Source organism: Carassius carassius, chromosome 36, assembly GCF_963082965.1.
Source record: "Carassius carassius chromosome 36, fCarCar2.1, whole genome shotgun sequence".
NCBI classification, from domain to species: domain Eukaryota; kingdom Metazoa; phylum Chordata; class Actinopteri; order Cypriniformes; family Cyprinidae; genus Carassius; species Carassius carassius.
The window spans coordinates 10,756,150-10,774,142 of record NC_081790.1 but is presented as its reverse complement, the minus strand read 5'-3'; the positions used below and the strand labels follow the sequence as shown (position 1 = coordinate 10,774,142).

At 41.8% G+C, this 17,993-nt stretch overlaps 1 protein-coding gene across 2 annotated transcripts in view; it reads left to right on the top strand.

Annotated features, from left to right (window-relative positions):
- LOC132117116 (transmembrane protein 132C-like) overlaps positions 1 to 17,993 on the top strand; it is a 148,668-nt gene that overhangs the window by 104,317 nt on the left and 26,358 nt on the right. For both annotated transcript variants that reach the window (XM_059526192.1, XM_059526191.1), the window contains one exon: positions 11,909 to 12,095. In XM_059526192.1, coding sequence (XP_059382175.1) covers positions 11,909 to 12,095 — 187 coding nt within the window. The remainder of the gene's footprint in view (positions 1 to 11,908; positions 12,096 to 17,993) is intronic.

Sequence of the window (17,993 nt, the reverse complement as noted above, 5' to 3'; positions counted from 1 at the left end):
AAAAGGTGTAATTCCTGGTGTCCCGGCCACGGCCGAAGGTGCTATAAATGTAGTGACGATGCCCACTGCTCAGTGCCCATCTCCGCATATAAGCACAGCCCTTCACACAGGGCTCGCGCCTATAAAAGCGACTCAAGTCGATCACGCGCACTACATAGTAGACGTGCCCACTCCTCAGTGCCCACAATCACTATGTCACACGCGTCATGTGGTTTCTGTAAAAACGAAACCCGTGCACGTTCGTCCGGCCACGGCCGATGGTGCTATAAATGTAGTGACGATGCCCACTCCTCAGTGCCCATCTCCACATGTAAGCACAGCCCTGCACACAGGGCCTGCGCCCATAATGTCGACTCAAGTCGGTCGCGCACACTGCATAGTAAACGTGCCCACCCCTCAGTGCCCACAATTACTATGTCACACGCGTCATGTGGTTTCTGTAAAAACGAAACCCGTGCATGCTCGTCCGGCCACGGCCGATGGTGCTATAAATGCAGTGACGATGCCCACTACCCAGTGCCCATCTCCACATGTAAGCACAGCCCTGCACACAGGGCTAGCGCACATAAGATCGACACAGATCGGTCGAGCGCGCCGCATAGTAAACGTGCCCACTTCCCAGTGCCCACATACACTATGTCACATACGGCGCGGGGCTTCTGTAAAAACGAGGCCCGTGCACGTACATTCTGCACAGGCAGACAGCGAGTTGAAAGTGGTAAAAGTACACACATGCAGCCCACGGTTACTCGCAGATATATCGAGTCCCACGGGACCCGCTCAGCCTCCCTCCAGTCGGTTAAGCGCCGGAACGGGGTCGAGGAAGAGCGATCTGCCCGCTGTGATCAGCGCGCTCCCCGCCTCAGATGCGCAGCACACTCGAGCGCCGCCGTTGCCCAGTCAACAGAGCGCGTTTCGCATCCAGCCCTTAGCCATTCATGCAGATGCATGGTCAGTGCTTCCAGGGGTTTCGGATTGGGTGCTAGGCATTATAAAGAGAGGCTACTCGCTACAGTTTTCTCGACGCCCACCGTGCTTTTCAGCGCGCGTCGAAACTACGGTCAAAACAGAAGTAGCACACATACTTCGGGCCGAAATATCAAAACTGTTGAGCAAAGGGGCTGTAGAGCCTGTGTCTCAAAGCGAGGGGGGGCTGTACAGCAGATACTTTCTGGTGCCCAAGAGAGACGGGGGTCTCCGGCCCATACTGGATCTAAGACAGCTGAACAGGCATTGATGAAACGCAGTTTCAAAATGCTCACGACCAGGAAGCTCCTCGCGCAGATTCGCAGAGGGGACTGGTTCATGTCAATAGATCTGAAGGACGCGTATTTTCAAATACAGATAGCGTCAAACCACAGGCGATATTTGAGATTCGCCTTCGAGGGCCAGGCATACCAGTTTGCAGTCCTGCCATTCGGCTTGTCCGTAGCTCCTCGTACGTTTACGAGGTGCATGGATGCAGCGCTCGCTCCTCTTAGACTCAGAGGCACACGAGTGCTGAATTATTTGGACGACTGGCTGGTTCTGGCCCGATCATGAGCGGAGCTCATGGACCACAGAGCCGTTTTACTCGATCACCTCGAGAAGCTCGGCCTCAGTGTCAATTGGGTGAAGAGTTCGCTGAACCCCAGTCAGACGATCCTGTTTCTGGGTATAGTTCTGAACTCGTGTTCCATGACGGCGCGGCTGTCACCACAGCGCGCGATGGGCATTCAGCGTGCAGCGAGTTCTTTCCGCTGTGGCGCGACTGTGGCGCTCAAACACTGTCAAAAGATGCTGGGTTTCATGGCCTCAGCATCTCCGGTTCTGCGGCTGGGCCTGCTCCGCATGCGCCCCCTGCAGTTCTGGCTGAAGGCTCGGGTGCCGCGCAGAGCGTGGGCATCTGGCCGGCTGCATTTCAAGGTCGATCAGAGCTGTGTTGCGGCTCTAGCACCTTGGACAGCGAACGGCTGGTACCGATCAGGTGTAAGCCTGGGGACTTCCCCGAGTGTGAAAATGGTGTCGACGGACGCCTCCACTTCGGGATGGGGAGCGCTGCTCGAAGGCAGACCGTCCTTTGGCCTATGGTCAGAACGGGAAAAGCTCCATCATATCAACTGCCTGGAAATGCTGGCAGTGGAGAACGCGCTGACGCGCTTTTGTCCCCATATCAAGGATCACCACGTCATAGTCCGTTCGGACAACATGTCCGTGGTGTCCTACATAAATCGCCAGGTCGGTCTCGGGTCCCGAAACCTGTGCAGGCTGACGGAACGCCTCCTGATTTGGGCTCAGCGCAACGTGCGCTCGCTGAGAGCAGTGCATGTGCCTGGACTGCAGAATCTGGGTCCAGACAGGCTGTCCAGAGGCAATGTTCCTACGGGCGAATGGTCTCTACACCCGCAAACAGTCCGGCTGTTGTGGGAGAGATTTGGCATGGCGGAGGTGGACCTCTTTGTGTCCCACGAAAACGCTCACTGCCCCGCGTTCTTTTCCAAGAACGAAAGCGCGCTGTCACGGAGATGGCCGTGCTGCCCGCTTTATGCGTTCCCTCCCGTCTCCCTCCTTCCGCAGGTGATAGAACGGGTGAGAGAAACGAGATGTTCAATACTGCTTGTAGCACCTCTTTGGAAGAACCAACCATGGTTCCCAGATTTGATGCAGTTAGCAGATGTCGCCCCGTGGCCGGTACCGTTAAGGAGAGACCTCCTCTCGCAGGCCAGGGGCTCGATTTGGCACCCTCAACCGGAGTTGTGGTCCCTCTATGTATGGGCACTCAATGGTTACCCGCTGATCTCGCAGTGGGAGTGCTAAATACCATCACTCAGGCTAGAGCTCCGTCGACACGACGTCTGTATGCCTCGAAGTGGTCGGTGTTCTCCAGCTGGTGCACAGCTCGAGGTTATTCACCCCTTAGTTGTGAGGTGACGGAGGTCCTCTCCTTCCTTCAGGAGCTGTTGAATAAGGGCAGAGCCCCATCCACGCTCAAAGTTTATGTGGCTGCCATCGCGGCGTTTTCTGAAACGGCGTCCGGTCAGTCAATAGGAAGGAATGATTTAGTCATCCGGTTCCTCAGAGGAGCTAGGAGGCTGAATCCTCCCAGACCTCCGTCAGTCCCTATGTGGGACCTCGCGGCGGTTTTGGAGGCCTTGAAAGGTCCCCCTTTCAAGCCTATCCAATCGATTAGCCTTCAGCATCTGTCGTTCAAGACAGTATTCTTGTTGGCTCTCGCTTCTGTGAAGCGTGTGGGTGATTTGCACGCGCTCTCGGTGAGCCAGTCGTGCTTGGAGTTTGGGCCCAATGACTCAAGAGTCATACTCAAACCTAGGCATGGTTATGTGCCGAAATCCCTCAACACACCGTTTCGGGCTCAGGTTATTGCCCTGTCTGCCCTGCCGGTGTCAGGGGAGGATGGAGACTCGAGTCTTCTTTGCCCTGTCAGGGTTTTAAGAGCTTATGTGTCTCGCTCTGCTGCCTTTCGGCAGACGGAGCAGCTATTTGTCTCGTTCGGTGGGCGTTCCAAGGGAATGGCTGTTTCGAGACAGACTCTATCCAGATGGATAGTTGACGCCATAGCGTTAGCTTACGCTTCCAGGGGCCTTCAGTGCCCGTTGGGCGTCAGAGCACACTCCACAAGAGGCATCGCCTCGTCGTGGGCGTGGTCTACTGGGATCTCCTTGCAGGATATATGTATGGCGGCAGGTTGGGCCTCGCCGTCTACATTTATCAGGTTCTATAACCTGGAGGTTCCCACCTTGCAAGCAAGGCTGCTGTCGGTATAGGCGAATCAGGGCCCTGAGGGGAATTCTGAGTTCACGAGCGCTATGCGCTGCCGACTGTTATATGGGCAGTATTGCGTAAGACCCGCATTGCCACATTGGTCAGGCCTTGCCTCGGCTGTGTGACGTCATATTGCCGCATCTACGGATGCTGCTAGATATGGGACGGAGGGCTTTTTCCCTTTTCTGTCCTGGACTCTCTGTGAGTCCCTCAGGTGACTGTGCACTGTAAATCCTGGGCATTGCTTCAGGTTTATTGGTGTGTGATCCCTGCGCGCACGGCGTTTTACATTGGGTTCCCGTAGCGTCTTAGCTAAGACGCAGTACGAGAGAGCTCTCGTAAGAGAACGTACTCGGTTACTAAACGTAACCTCGGTTCTCTCTAGAAGAGCGAACGAGTACTGCGTTCTCTGCCGTGCGCACGATTCACTCTGGTTCGCTTCGGCGATGAAATAAATCAGGTGAGTCAGCCTTTTCGAGCTCCTTTTATAGGTTGGGCCACACCCGTTTCGGCGGGAAGTGGCAAGAAGGGCGCGAAGCGCCCTTATTGGTCTGATGTTGCATCAGCCCGCGCTCGATAGGCTGTGCAGTTGCCGCAGAACAAGCCAATGAGCGAACGAGCCGTCTCGCCTATGGCTGTGTACTGCTGCAAATGCGCTTTACAAAAATACAAAATTAAGGATAATTTTTTGCTTCAGTATTTCGTGAAAAGAGACTTTTCCCGTAGCGTCTTAGCTAAGACGCAGTACTCGTTCGCTCTTCTAGAGAGAACCGAGGTTACGTTTAGTAACCGAGTACGTTTTTTTTATCTCTGCTAATTTTTATATATGTGATTTTACATTACTGTTCAAATGTTTCAAAAATACAGACAATTAAAACAATAATAGCGTAACATAATTACAATTTGAATATATTTTAAAAGTTAATTTATTCCCGTTTAATTTAAGCTAAATTCTCAGCATCCATTACTCCAGTCTTTAGTGTCACATGATCTTTCAGAAATCATTCTAATATGCTAATTTCCTGCTCATGTTACAATTTCTTATTGTGATTGTTGGAAACGGGTTTGTGTGTATATCGTAGATAATATATGTGTGTGTGTGTGCGCACTGCAAACAGTGACCAGACTAGAGGTTCATAAACACCCAGTTTAAGTAATACAATCAATGTCTGCATATGGATCAAAGGATCCTTGGGATCTGGGTGTCTGTATGTGTGTGTAGCCCTTGTAATGACTTGTATCAGGGACAACCTGTTTGGGGAGAGTGCAATGTGGCGTGTTTTGCCATTAGCTCTGGTTCTTTTAATTAGTCTGAGTAAGTTACGCTTGAGAGCTTCTAATTATGGATCGACATCTTGTTCTCGCTGCATATGAGGGATGGGAAGTTCATCAGTCAGAAAACAGAACTGAAATCATTTGGATTCATCCCACATTCTGAAGGAAGCGAATGATATCATGTTTCATGACTGGAAGGAGAGATGGAGCTTAATGGCAAAAAAAATAATAGGAAACATATGGCAAGGAAGTTAATCAAGTTAAATCAAACAAAGTGCTGCAGAGAAACAAAAGTGTCAGCGCGTGACTCTCACGAGTATGCCAACATTAGCATGCCTAGTGCATGTGTGCTTAGACCTTAAAAGGATCCCATGCGATTACATATTCGCATACTTAATTATATTGGTTTATGCAGAGCATGAATTAGTGGCAATAATGACTGTTCTGATCCATTACTGTAGCATAATGAAAATGATTCCTCATATGGCCATGTTTTCGGTTATTGTGTTTTCTGCAGTCCTACAGGCTACTATGCCCATGAGGCAGCAGATGTGTGCTGAATGGCTTCAGGTTTTGTATTCATCAATAAGGCTTTCGAGAAGGAAATGTACCTGCACTTAAACACTAGCAGACACCGTTCTCCAGATGTTTTTTTAAGGTAGTTCAGCCACCATTCATTAATCTTGGTTATTTTCAACATTTTTCCTTTGCCTGTCTTGCTTGCCTTTTTACTGAGGTTTTTATTTATAAGCAGAACTCTCTTACCCAGCTCTTGTCCATATATGATTATTTGTACTTAAAAGTTGAGCCAGGGACACATTTGATACTGCTTGGTGAGAAGGCTTTGTGAGCCACCCATCGACCGAGGTTTGGTTCAGGTAATTTGGTGTGAAGAACTGGCATCTTGGGGATCCATTTCACTCTGCGCTCCCCATTCCGCTTCACATCTACACCGGTGATAACATGGCTACTAAGTGAGTGGGAGAGTCTGATGATATCTAACTAATGGATTTAAATGATGTTCTCAGCTGGATGTCTCACCCAAGGGCAGCCATTTTCCTCAGCTTCCATCCGGTCCGACCGCTTCATTCTTCTTAAACATCTTGCGCTCCTGCGGAAGCAACAGCAAGCAAATCAACTTGCAGAGTGCGATGAATATTACATCACTGCCTCAAGGTTTACGAGATCGCGGGTCACAGACAGTCAAGGTGGGCTGTTTGTGTCACTTTTCAGTGGTATTTTGCATTAGATGCTGGTCGTCCATAATTTCAAGGACTGTACACATGAAAAGTTATTGGTGGTTTATGGAGAGTTCATTGGTTGATATGTATTTAATTGTGCATGCTCATTTCTATGTTGTTGTTTTTTTAAAATTTACTGAAGATTATCTTCGTTGTCTAATGTTCCCTTAAAGTTCATCTTTAAAATATTAGTAATTTAAAAAAACGTATACGTAATCCTGAATATCCTTTTTTTACTGTTGTGATGATTGGTGTTTTTCTTTTTAATTAACTCATTAACTTAATTTACTATTTTATACAAATAAATAAAATATATTATGGAACATACTATTAAAAGTATTTAATCTTACCATATTGGCCACATTTTTTTATTTTTTGGACCATCATGAGTTACCATCATTGGATCATCATTAGTTGCACATATAAAAACAACATAAAAAAAATCTGATACAACCAGACATGTCAAACTGAACGTGTTTATAAGCGACAACATGCCAAACTTTCACTTGAGTTTAAATTGTTTAACTTGAGCTGAATATCACACATTCACAGCCAATGCGTCGCCTGGCATGATTTCATGTCTGTTTGCATCTTTTGCATTGACTTGTAATCTAATAATTACAGACTTGCACAAATAATTAAATTCACACACCAAAAGTGAATTTAATTATTCAAGCCAATCAGTGAAGAGCTTATTGGCATCCATTTTGACTAGTCCGGTTATATTAGAAAACGGAAGAGAGTGACACGAAAAACAACTCACGAGTAATCTAGAACAGGGATCCTCAAATGGTGTGCACGCCATTAGTCGCTTTGTATCTTATTATGTACGTTTTCAGGTTCATACCACAATTAGACATATTAACAGTCTCCTCAGTGGTTGCTGACTGGAGATTTTCCATAAGTCTTGTCGACGCTGCACATTTAACTTACCAAAACGATATTCATGTTTAATTCTGTCTCTAGAAATGTACACACGTCTACTTTTTTAGCCTTTTTGAGGTGAAAGAATAGTTTTTATGTGAATCCTCCTGATAACTTTTCTACAGAATAACACTAAAAAGTAAAGGTCTGTGAACTGTCTGCACTATGTGCTTGTCTGCTTGGCAGAATTTTCCATTGCTCTAATTGTTTGTTGAGAATTGCTTTTATGGATTACTGCAGACGTATATAAGTATGAAATCTTAAAAGTCCTAAAGACAATGCTATGCTACTTGTCATCTATTATTTACAAACCCATGTGCACACATTCCTTCACATCAATAAACCTATACAAAAATATTGAACTATGGGTCATTTTCTTTCTCTCATCCAAGTGCTATTGATGAAGGCTGTTACTCTGAGAAGTTTTAGAAATATCCAGGCTGTGGTGAGGTGGTAGTCAACCACATGCAGTACTGGCTATTTCTGGGGTGAAATATAATTTACAACCTAAATAAACTATGGGTTTCAAGAAAGTGCTGAAATACTGTTTTCTTATGGGATAATTAGTATTTAGATTCAAGAAAAAGCAATCAAAGCAGTCATGTTCTTCACAAGGGACAATAAAGAAAATGTTCACTTTAAACATTCTTTCACGTAAAAGATCTGGGCTGCATTTTCCAGAAGCATCACAAGCCTAAGCTGAATTTACAGTGCATTGGTGTGAATGGTTTCTGATCTCCTTAGGCTTATGATCTTTTGAAAAACAGCCTTTTTTACTTAAAATAGTTGTACACCTAAAAGATCCTTTCACTTAAGAAATTTGTTCACATAAAAGACCTGTTCACTTCAAAACATTTGTTCACTTAAAAAAAAAATCCGATATGCACTTCCCAGAAGCATCCTAAGTTTACCATTGGTGCCAGTGGTTCCTTGGATTACTTGCAATTATATATAAAACTCTTGAATATCTTTAAGACTTGAATATCACTAAGCTTGTAATCCTTGGCAGCTGTTTTTTTTTAATCACAATTGTTTATTGTAGTAGCCTGCTACTTTTATAAAAGCACCATTGTTTCCCGCAGCATGCAAATACAGTCTCCATATTAACTTTCATCTGTATTCATTGCTGATTCTCTCCTTTCTCTCTCATCCTCACCTCCTTTATTCTGACCATCTGAATTCCGTATTTAGACCATAAACTTCTTTAGTGAGCGTGATGCCGGTCAGGGCCCCCATGCCAGCACTGTGATTGAGTTTCATGCTTAGCCTGTTGGGGGTCTTGAGTGCCCAGTGTTGCCTTTGAGAGGGAAACGAGTGGAAGAGGCGGCTGGCAAATCCTTCAGTAGGAGGGCGAGGGCTCGTCGTCAGCGTGGCTTTTTCACTCAGCATTCCGCAACCTGTGAAATGAAATTCCACCACAGCTTTACTCAAAGCTGACGCACCAACTGCTATTACTTCCCCGGCTTCGACTTTTATTACCCCGAGCCGTGAGTTGCCAACCACAGCGGCTTTGTAGTCAAATTGATTCCATTCGTTTGATGTATCATTGTTGTCATTGCTAAGCAGATCACCACTGTGCATGAATATATCCACCCCAGAGTCTCCACAATGAAAGCCATTTCCATTTTCTGCCCTTTTTTCCTTTTCTCTCACGCCATTTTTACACGGTTGTGCAAAATGTGGGATGCGCAGCGTCTCTTTGAAGAGCCTCTGTTTTGGGAAATTCAGACGAAGAACCTTCTTGAAAGATTGAAATTTCACCTACTCCACTTTAAATATTAATTCCCCATCTCCTGCAGTCAAGCCCTTTGTCGTCAGACCTATACATTTTGGCAGGATTTCACTCCCTCTGACTATTATATGTGATCTGTCAACCAGGATATATTTATAATCTATCTATCTCATCAAATTGCTTTCCTCTGGCTTTCTCTGCATTTTTATACGTTTTGACATAACAATCCATTCATCGTAGCGATGAGCACTTGAGCACCTGTCGAGACTCTCAAAGACTTCACAGAGAAACTCTCGTTGACACGTTCCACTTCACATTCCTGTTTTTACAAAGTACTCTTTTTGTGGTTTGAAAAGGAATATACAGTCTTCACTTTTTCGCTCTCTGTGTCTGAAATGATTTTCATATTTGCTGCCCTTGTAACCTCTGTTGCTTAGCATAAGATTGTGAAAATGGGCTGTGAAGAGCAGAAAACTAATTTAATATAGGCTATAAACAGGTAGAATGTACACAGAATTCCACTGAAAGTTCGTCAGTTTCCGCTGGAACGCCCATCATTCATTAAATTCCTCTTCCCTTATGTTTGTTTCTTGAACATTTTGGCTACATCTGCTCCCAGAATGCATGGTTTAACATGTTTAACCATTTTTAAATCCATTCTGCAGATAATCCAACAAAATCAGAGATTTTCAAAATCAGAAATGCTTAACTTTGGTGAAGAGATACTGGACTTCGCCCTCTTCTGGACACATCTTAACCCTACAGTTGAGCCATAACGGCAGTGTTAATTCCGTGCTGGTTTGGGTTTCTTAGCTGTGAATGTGAATTCTGACAATGAGCCATTAATGTGTTTGAGCTAACAGGGCTCTTCAGACCATTCAGTGAGGTCGTGGAAAGCCAGTGTTTACAAGGCGGATACATTTATTTTTAAGTGCAACAAAGCTGTCAGCTGTTTCTCCCAGAATACCTCTCTAACACCAGAGCCTTTTAGCTGCCCATCTCCATTCACCAGCACCACATTAGCACAACAAAATGGCACTTACTTTAAATAGGCTTTTTTGGCCCTTTTTTTTGTGTGATCGTAAAAAGTGCTTAACGAAATGTCTGTTGGTAAAGAAAATTCATGGCATTACAAGATCTTTTGTTCTTGCAGTAGTTACTGAAATGGCATTCCCTAGGGTAAGTCATACCTATGGATCCATACATCATAGGATATATCTAGTTGTTAAAGGAATAGTTCACCCAAAAATGAAAATAGGAGTAATGTGTTCTTCCTCACTTCATGGAACATGAAAGCAGAAGTTTAGCAGGATGTTCACGCTGCTCTTTCCCAAATTTTATCAATGGTGACCATCTTTTTAATGCTCAATGAAAATCGTGGCTAACTGCTTCTTTTGTGGTCTACAGAAAGAAGAAAGTCATACAGGTTTGGAGCAAATTGATTCCATTAAGGATTTTTAAACAAGCTTTTTCTTGCCTTGAACTCACTTTTCTGCTCCTTACAGATAATGTCTCTTTAAGGAATCTACAAATCAAATGAATTTACAGCATGTGCAATCTGGCAGAGACTGGCAGTGTGTGGTCGCTTTTATTATGTAAAGTCACAGATTAGAAAGTGTGAAAACTGATATGATCATCCCAGATTTGCTTATTAAAAATATCCTGCCATCTCTGTTTCCATGACATTGAAATCAGAGAATCCTGGGCTCTTTGGAATTAAAGTTATTAGAACTGCTGGTGATTAGAGGACACAGACAGGTGGAATATGTCTTGTTTTTTTCTTGAAGATTAATTTGAAGGAGAATGTATTTCTGGAATTATTTTGTTAACAGAAAATGGATGATAGTATCTCTCTGCTCCTGAGATATTCTCAGATTCTGCAGCTGGAGTTGTAAAGACAAATCCAAAAAAATGCCAATACCATCAGAAATTACCTTAAATAACCTACAGTTTCTAATATATATATATATATATATATATATTATTTTTTATTTTTTATTTATTTATTTATTTTTTTAGGTTATTTAAGGTCATTTCTAGGCCTACTATGTAAGCACCATTACCCATTGCAAAGTGAAAACTATATTTTTTTCACTTCACAAATCTAATTTGTGTGGTATTCTAACCTTCAAACCGCAGGACAAAAAACTCATGGAAACATTTCCACATGGGGAAAACTGCAACCTTGTTAACCCTGAGCAAAGTGTTTGTTAGAAACGTGTGTGATTTCAACCAAAGAACAAATTCTAATTATTTTTTCCAAAGTGTTGAAATGACAGCATTTAGAATAATGTGGTGACCTTACTTTTGTCATGGAGGTGTGAGTTCTTTTAAGAGGGACCTTGTACCATACTGTTCTGATACTGAGGGGGAAAAGAATATAGTTTTCTTTTGTGTTCCAGGTGCAAATTCAATTGCAGTTCCATATTCCAGATTTGTACTTTGATATTAAGAATTTTTTATATGCTGTCTTATTTTAACTAAGTACTGTGAGGCCAGAGCAGCCAGGCTGATCAAACCCAGGCCTGGGCAAATCAAATGGCTTTGGTTTTATTCATTGTTTTTCAGCTTTGTATGCATCGCAATCAGTGGAGACAATGTTATGCTCTGCTTTGGAAATCTTTTCTAAAAATTCGGTGGCGCTGGACCAAAAGTAAATTGCTTTTTTGCTGTCTATTTTTTTTTCTGGTTGCTGCTGGGATGTGTTTTTGTTGAACTGAAATAATGAGAGTAAACCGCCACACACTCACACCCACATACATCTCAGCCTACATCGTACACACACCAGGTGTACAAAACAAAAGGGTCAATAAATGGCCGCTTTACTGCCCCTTCATCCGTTGGCAGCACGCACTGGCCAGTAGTCACATAACAACAAAGAAACACAAGACAGCCATGAGTTTTACATGCATATGCTTTTAGTTTGCATTCAAACATTTTAAATAATACTTTTACTTTCTCTTATTCCTGTTAGGGTGGAGGCCGGTTTCCAGAAAGTTCTTCAGGTGGATCTGGAGGTCAACGGGTTGTTGGATCCTCTGGGAAGTCGCTCAGCGACATGGCAGATCGAATACCCCATCTCCCGAACCCTTTCGGATGAGATCCAGACACTCATCTGTCTGGCACCACATGACCTCGGTGGAATCGTCCCATTGGCTATGGTGAGTTTAGTTCCTCGTCGACTCTTTCTCAACAAGTCTAAACATGCAATGCTGTTCTTTTGTCCTCTTTTTTTGTTACTGTTTGCATATAATATAAATTATGGCTGCTTTCAGGCATAATATTAGATGTATCACACAGGAAATGTTGATGTGTCATTTGAAGCAACAGTATGACTAACGCTAATTAGCTGTAATTTGGTTAATTAAGCGTGCAGTTTGCTTTAAAACCGGCAACTGGGTCAGGACCAAAAGTAATTAATTAAGAATGAGAGGAGACTGTGAGGAGCCTCAAATAAATAAGGTAAACAGAAGATAATAAACGTTGTTTTAATCAGCTGGTGCTATTCTGGAGTGGGGAAGCACAATGCTATTTAACAGTGGCAAAGTATGCACCAAGAGATATATATAAAAGATCTTTATTTGCATATGCGGAGGGTGAACCAACTCCAGAGTAAGGCTAAAAGCAGCCAAATGTATTATCAGGGTGGCCACCACTAACAAAAGCGTGGCCACTCCTTTGGCCACCCCACTCAAAACTGCATTTTTTGTCCATTTTTTTCTTGACAAGAAATGCATTTATTTAGATGCGGAACCGCCGCATCTCTTTAGGCTATGACCACATCAAACGGGAGAATTTTCAGACGCGCACTTGAGCTTCACCAAATCAGCTTCAGTAGAACAAGTGTGAACTGCGGTCTGATGAGATATTGTTAGACTATTTGTCAGTAAAACACACTTCCCTGTCCCATCAGCCATTTTCCTGTGCTCACAACGCACACTCTTCAACAGTACACAGATATGTGGCGCACGCTCTATATTACTTCATCATAAATAACCCACACAAGAAACTTTGAGCATAGGCTACATACCTCGTTCTGTCATCAGCTAAGTCATGAAATCACAAAAAAGGCGATTAAAACTGCAAACTGCATGTACGCAGCACACAAGAACGTCTCTCAAATGCATGTGGGTCAAAGACGTTAAGATGTCCGCATCAAGAAAAATGTACAAAAGTGATTTTGTGTCCATAGAAAGCACATTAAATGTAAGAAAAATGTCTACTTTTAAGGTTTTAAATAAGTTTTTGGAGAATAAAATGTCAACATTTAGTTGAAATAATGTTACATTGTCATTCAGTGTAACACAATATTTATGCAAAAATTCAAACAACATGCTTATTCTGACGTGTACATATTAAAATATCTAAATGAATAATGGAGCATACTAAATTTTATTGTGTTTTAAATTAGTACAAAATTCTTACTGACAAATGGGCAAAACCTAGGATAGTGGCAAATGTTAAAAATGTAAAATTACAACTCATTAGTATTTGGTGTGAAAGTAATTAGTCTTTTAATATGTCATAAATGGATTTTTGTTGTAAATATACCTGACAAGATTGTTACACTGAATGACATTTTACTGGGTGTCTTCTGTAAATCAGGGCAAAATGTATGATATTTATTTTTTGCTCAGAAAAACAAAAACAAAATTGCAATTAAATAAAACAGAAAACTTTTTGCATTTTTCTTGGGGGAAAACTACAAGATTTTAAAGCAGTATTACACTTTTTTTATGCTTAAACACTTTTTCGTCTTTGACCCATGTACTAAAATATATTCTGCAATTCGGGATTACCATATAAGGCACAAGATGATATGTATTTTTTATTTGTAATTTAATGCACAAATAAATGTGAGCACAGTACACTTATACTAGAAAATATTCAAAAATGAAAACATTTAAATGCATAAAAGAACTCATTTTATATTCTGGCATTTATGACTGTTGACTTCGGCCTTTTTCAAATTTGTATCACTACGCATGCCTCATCCAGGAGTATGCAATGTTGGAGAGCAAGCATTTGGGAGTTTCTAGAAGCTGAATAAACAATAAAGCTATATTGAGCCCTTTTATTAAAATACCTGGAGGTGAGGAATAATACAAAAATTGTCACATTCACCCAGTATTACTTGATTTACAAATATCTAAATTACAGTTAAGTAGAAATTAATTGTACTCAGTTGTGTTTAAGGTATTATAATCAAACATATTTTTATATTGAAATAATGAAGATTTCTGTGGCACCCCAGACTTGTTGCTGGCCCCTCCCTGGCCACCCCTATGAAAAACATCCTGGCTCCGCCACTGTGTAGTAAACATCATAAACACTTCTTTTTTTTGGCAAGAACCAGACATGGGTGTCATGTAGGGTAAATACTTTTTTTGTTTGTTTTAAATGGGACATAATTGGTATTTAACAAGATAACAATTTAATAATAATGTCAAAAATGTATAATTAAATAATGTTCCCTTTCCACGATTATTCAAACAGTGAATAAATTATATATAGAGAGTGACATTATCACTAACATTGATCTATAGCGAGTTTAAGCACTTTCAAGATTCAAGTTATTCTTATAGTTGTTTCGGCTGATTTTCTCAAAACACAAAACAAAACTATTGTTATAATCACTGAAGCTGTATAAACTGTGAAATGAATCTCTTACTTTGTACATGCATCTGCGCTTTGTTTTTTATGATGAGGGAATTCGGAAGAGTCCGGAATTCAGTCAGCGAACGCGCACGCGCGCAACAAAAGTTTCAGCGAGGACTCATCTGAACGCTTCTGTTTTGCCATTGCTAAACTCAACAGAATGTGTGTGATTAGTTAAAATGTGCAACACTGTAAAAACGCCTCAAATAAAATAAGAAAAACATGAGAAGATCTTAATTTAATGCCGCATTCGACACTGTCTATTCATATTCACTTTGTTAGCCACAGACGTAAAATATTATATTTGTTTGTGCAGGGGCATTTTTTTGTCCAATTAAGTGGCATTTGGTGGAACAGATTTACTAAACAGGGCAAATTAACATTAGAGCGCAATTCCATAAAAGTGTTATTTGGAGGGGAAAATTATGCGAGTGATTCACTAACAGTGCGCACTTTAAAGATGACATACGTAGCCAGATCATTTTCATAATTACCAGCACAATCTACCAAAAGCAACACAAATTACTGCCTGCTTTAAGACATGCTTTTTTGCATAAATAATGGCGCAAATATTAGTAATTTGACGAGTTCAAGTTGCGTGATTCATTTTAATACTCTCCTCTTATAAATTAAGAGTGCATATTCAATAAGGTCAGGTGCAAAAATAACTGTGTCCACGCCTATTTTTTTAGCACTAATACTTCATTGCCATTTTTAGTAAATCCTGACAGTACTATTTAAACCCCAAAAGATGGTTTAGTTAACTGTTATTAAATCTGTGCCTTTATGTAGGGGAGCACGGGGCACAAAGTAATGTGGCGTTAGTTGTAACACACGTGGTTTGAATAGTTCCACACATGCTAGCATAACAAAATTTACAGTATTTATTAGTTACCATATCAACATTATATAGAAAAAAATGTGCAGCAAAATTCTAAAATCTTTTGAAGATATCGCTGAACATTTATCTTAACATAGTAAAATAAAAATAAGTAAATTTTTCATCTACGTTTTTATTATTCTTTTAAAATGTGCTATTATTTTAATCTCCAATCTGTTATTTATCAGTTCAGATCGTTTTTTAATGCTTCGATAACAAGCAGTTACCAGTTTTAAATTCCAGTTGCACAGAATTTTTTTTTAAATTTGTCTTGTATATTTTTTCATTCGATCATATAACATTTTAGAATTTTATAAAAATTATATTCTGAACCCCATGTGGATTTACACAAACCTAGAAAGTCAAAAAGTGTTACTTGGTGGCCCTCTCTCTCCCCTACTGTATATAACTACATAAAAAGCAAAAAAAAAGGCAAAAGGTTTTTTTTTTCTTTCTAAGAAATTAATACTTTTTTATTCAGCAAGGATGCATTACTAAACTAGAGTGACAATGGATGCATATATAATGTTACAAGTATTTAAAATAAATGCTTTTTTTACTTTCTATTATATATTCATGTATTATATCAGTATCATGTTTTTTTTCACAAAAAATATTAAGCAGCACAACTTACAATTATAATAATTGTTTCTTGAGCATCAAATCAGCATACTAGAGTGATTTCCTGAAGGATCATGTGACATTGAAGACTGGAGTAATGACTTCTGAAAATTAAGCTTTGCCAGAAATAAAATTATATTAAAAAAAATATATAAAGTAAAAAATATATAATATTTCACAATATTACTGTTTTACTGTACTTTTGATCTCATTTAAAAACAATCCCCTAATTTTCCTGAACCCCAAATTTTGAATATTTACAAAATACCATACAGCACACTCTACATTACAAGCTAATATTTATTTTTAAATGAAAAATATCCATGCTGTTTATAGACTGATCAGGAATCAAAATTAGTCTCTTATCCAATGAACACTGGCCTTTAGTACATTCAAATCAGTGCCACAGGTATCTTCTATAGACATAGATGCACTTCAGTGGAACTTTTATACCAATCTACTTTAAATCCTATGCACATATTCATGTAGATTAAAAGAGATCACAAACAGCATAATATTGCTGTGTGGTATTATGTACACTTTCTTTTACTAAACTACTGAAATGCACCAACAGTGTATAGATCTGTCACAATTGGCTGTGTGGAATCAGGCAGGACGACAAAGTCGAAGAATTCCAATAACGCTTTAATTATTCCACAAGAGGTAATGTCCATACAGGTCAGGAACACACACACACACACACACACACACACACAAGATAATATTCACAATACTCAACAAAACAGAACTGAACAAGCTTGATTTTAAGTACAAACACAAATAAGGATAATTAATAGAACTCAGGAGAACAGAATGACACAATCAGACAAAAAGAGAAATTAAGGTCACACTGAGCACATGGCGAATGAAAACACATCAAGACAGTTCTATGGTGTGACACACCTCCTCCCGGATGGTGCAACCTAGCACCATGGAGAACAAGGAAGGGACGGAGGGGGGCTTAGGAGGAGGAGAAAGGAGTGGATGTGGGATGGTAATAGGGGATGGCAAAGGTCTGGCAGGAAAACCATACAGGTGGAAGTTTGGACAATGAACAGAGTCCCGGGAGGAGGATGACCCACAGTGTCCAGGAAGGTGATTATGGAGGGAGTAGCCAGGAAGATGACTGGAGGGAGCTGGAACAGGAGGAGCAAGGTGGGACCCAGGCCACAGCCATGATAGCGGCCCACGGTGGAGCAGATGGAGGGAGGAGCCATTCTGGAGAAAGGGCTGATGACACCAGGGGGCCGACCGATAATGGCGGAGCAGGTGGAGACGGAGAGCCAAAGAGCTAGCGTGAAGCCGATGATCCGGGGGGCCATGGTGGAGCCAGAGGCTTCAGTAAGCGAGGTGTAGGCAGAGATCTGGAAGGTCACGGTGAAGCTGGAGTGACAGAGCACTGAGGTGGACGAGGCATGCCAAGGGAGTGCAGTCCTGAAGTTGATATAGGGGGATGAATGACCAAGGCAGAGCCGGAGGGATGAGGGAGCCCAGCGGAGTTGGTGGACTGATGGGCTCCTGTGGAGACGAGGGAGCTTGAAGACATGAGGGAGCCGCTGGGTCGCAGGACTGATGTGGAGTCTGGGCCTTGGAGGCTGAAGGGGGAGTCAAGGGATCCTCCAGACTCGTCACCAATGGAGCTGGAGATAAGCAGACCAGCGGTGAGCCCACGTCACAGATGGTGAGCTGAGGGTGAGCAAAGAGGCTGTTGTCCACATACACATTGAAAAGGCAAGTGTAAACATGCTTCTGATCGGAATGTTATCCCATCAGCGTGTCCTGGTCCAGAGGTAGTCGAGGACGCAGTGTAATCGGATCTCAGTGTAAAGGCTGATTTATACTTCTGCGTCGGACCTACGTCATAGTCTTTAAGCCGTAGGCTATGCGTCAGTTTTCATTT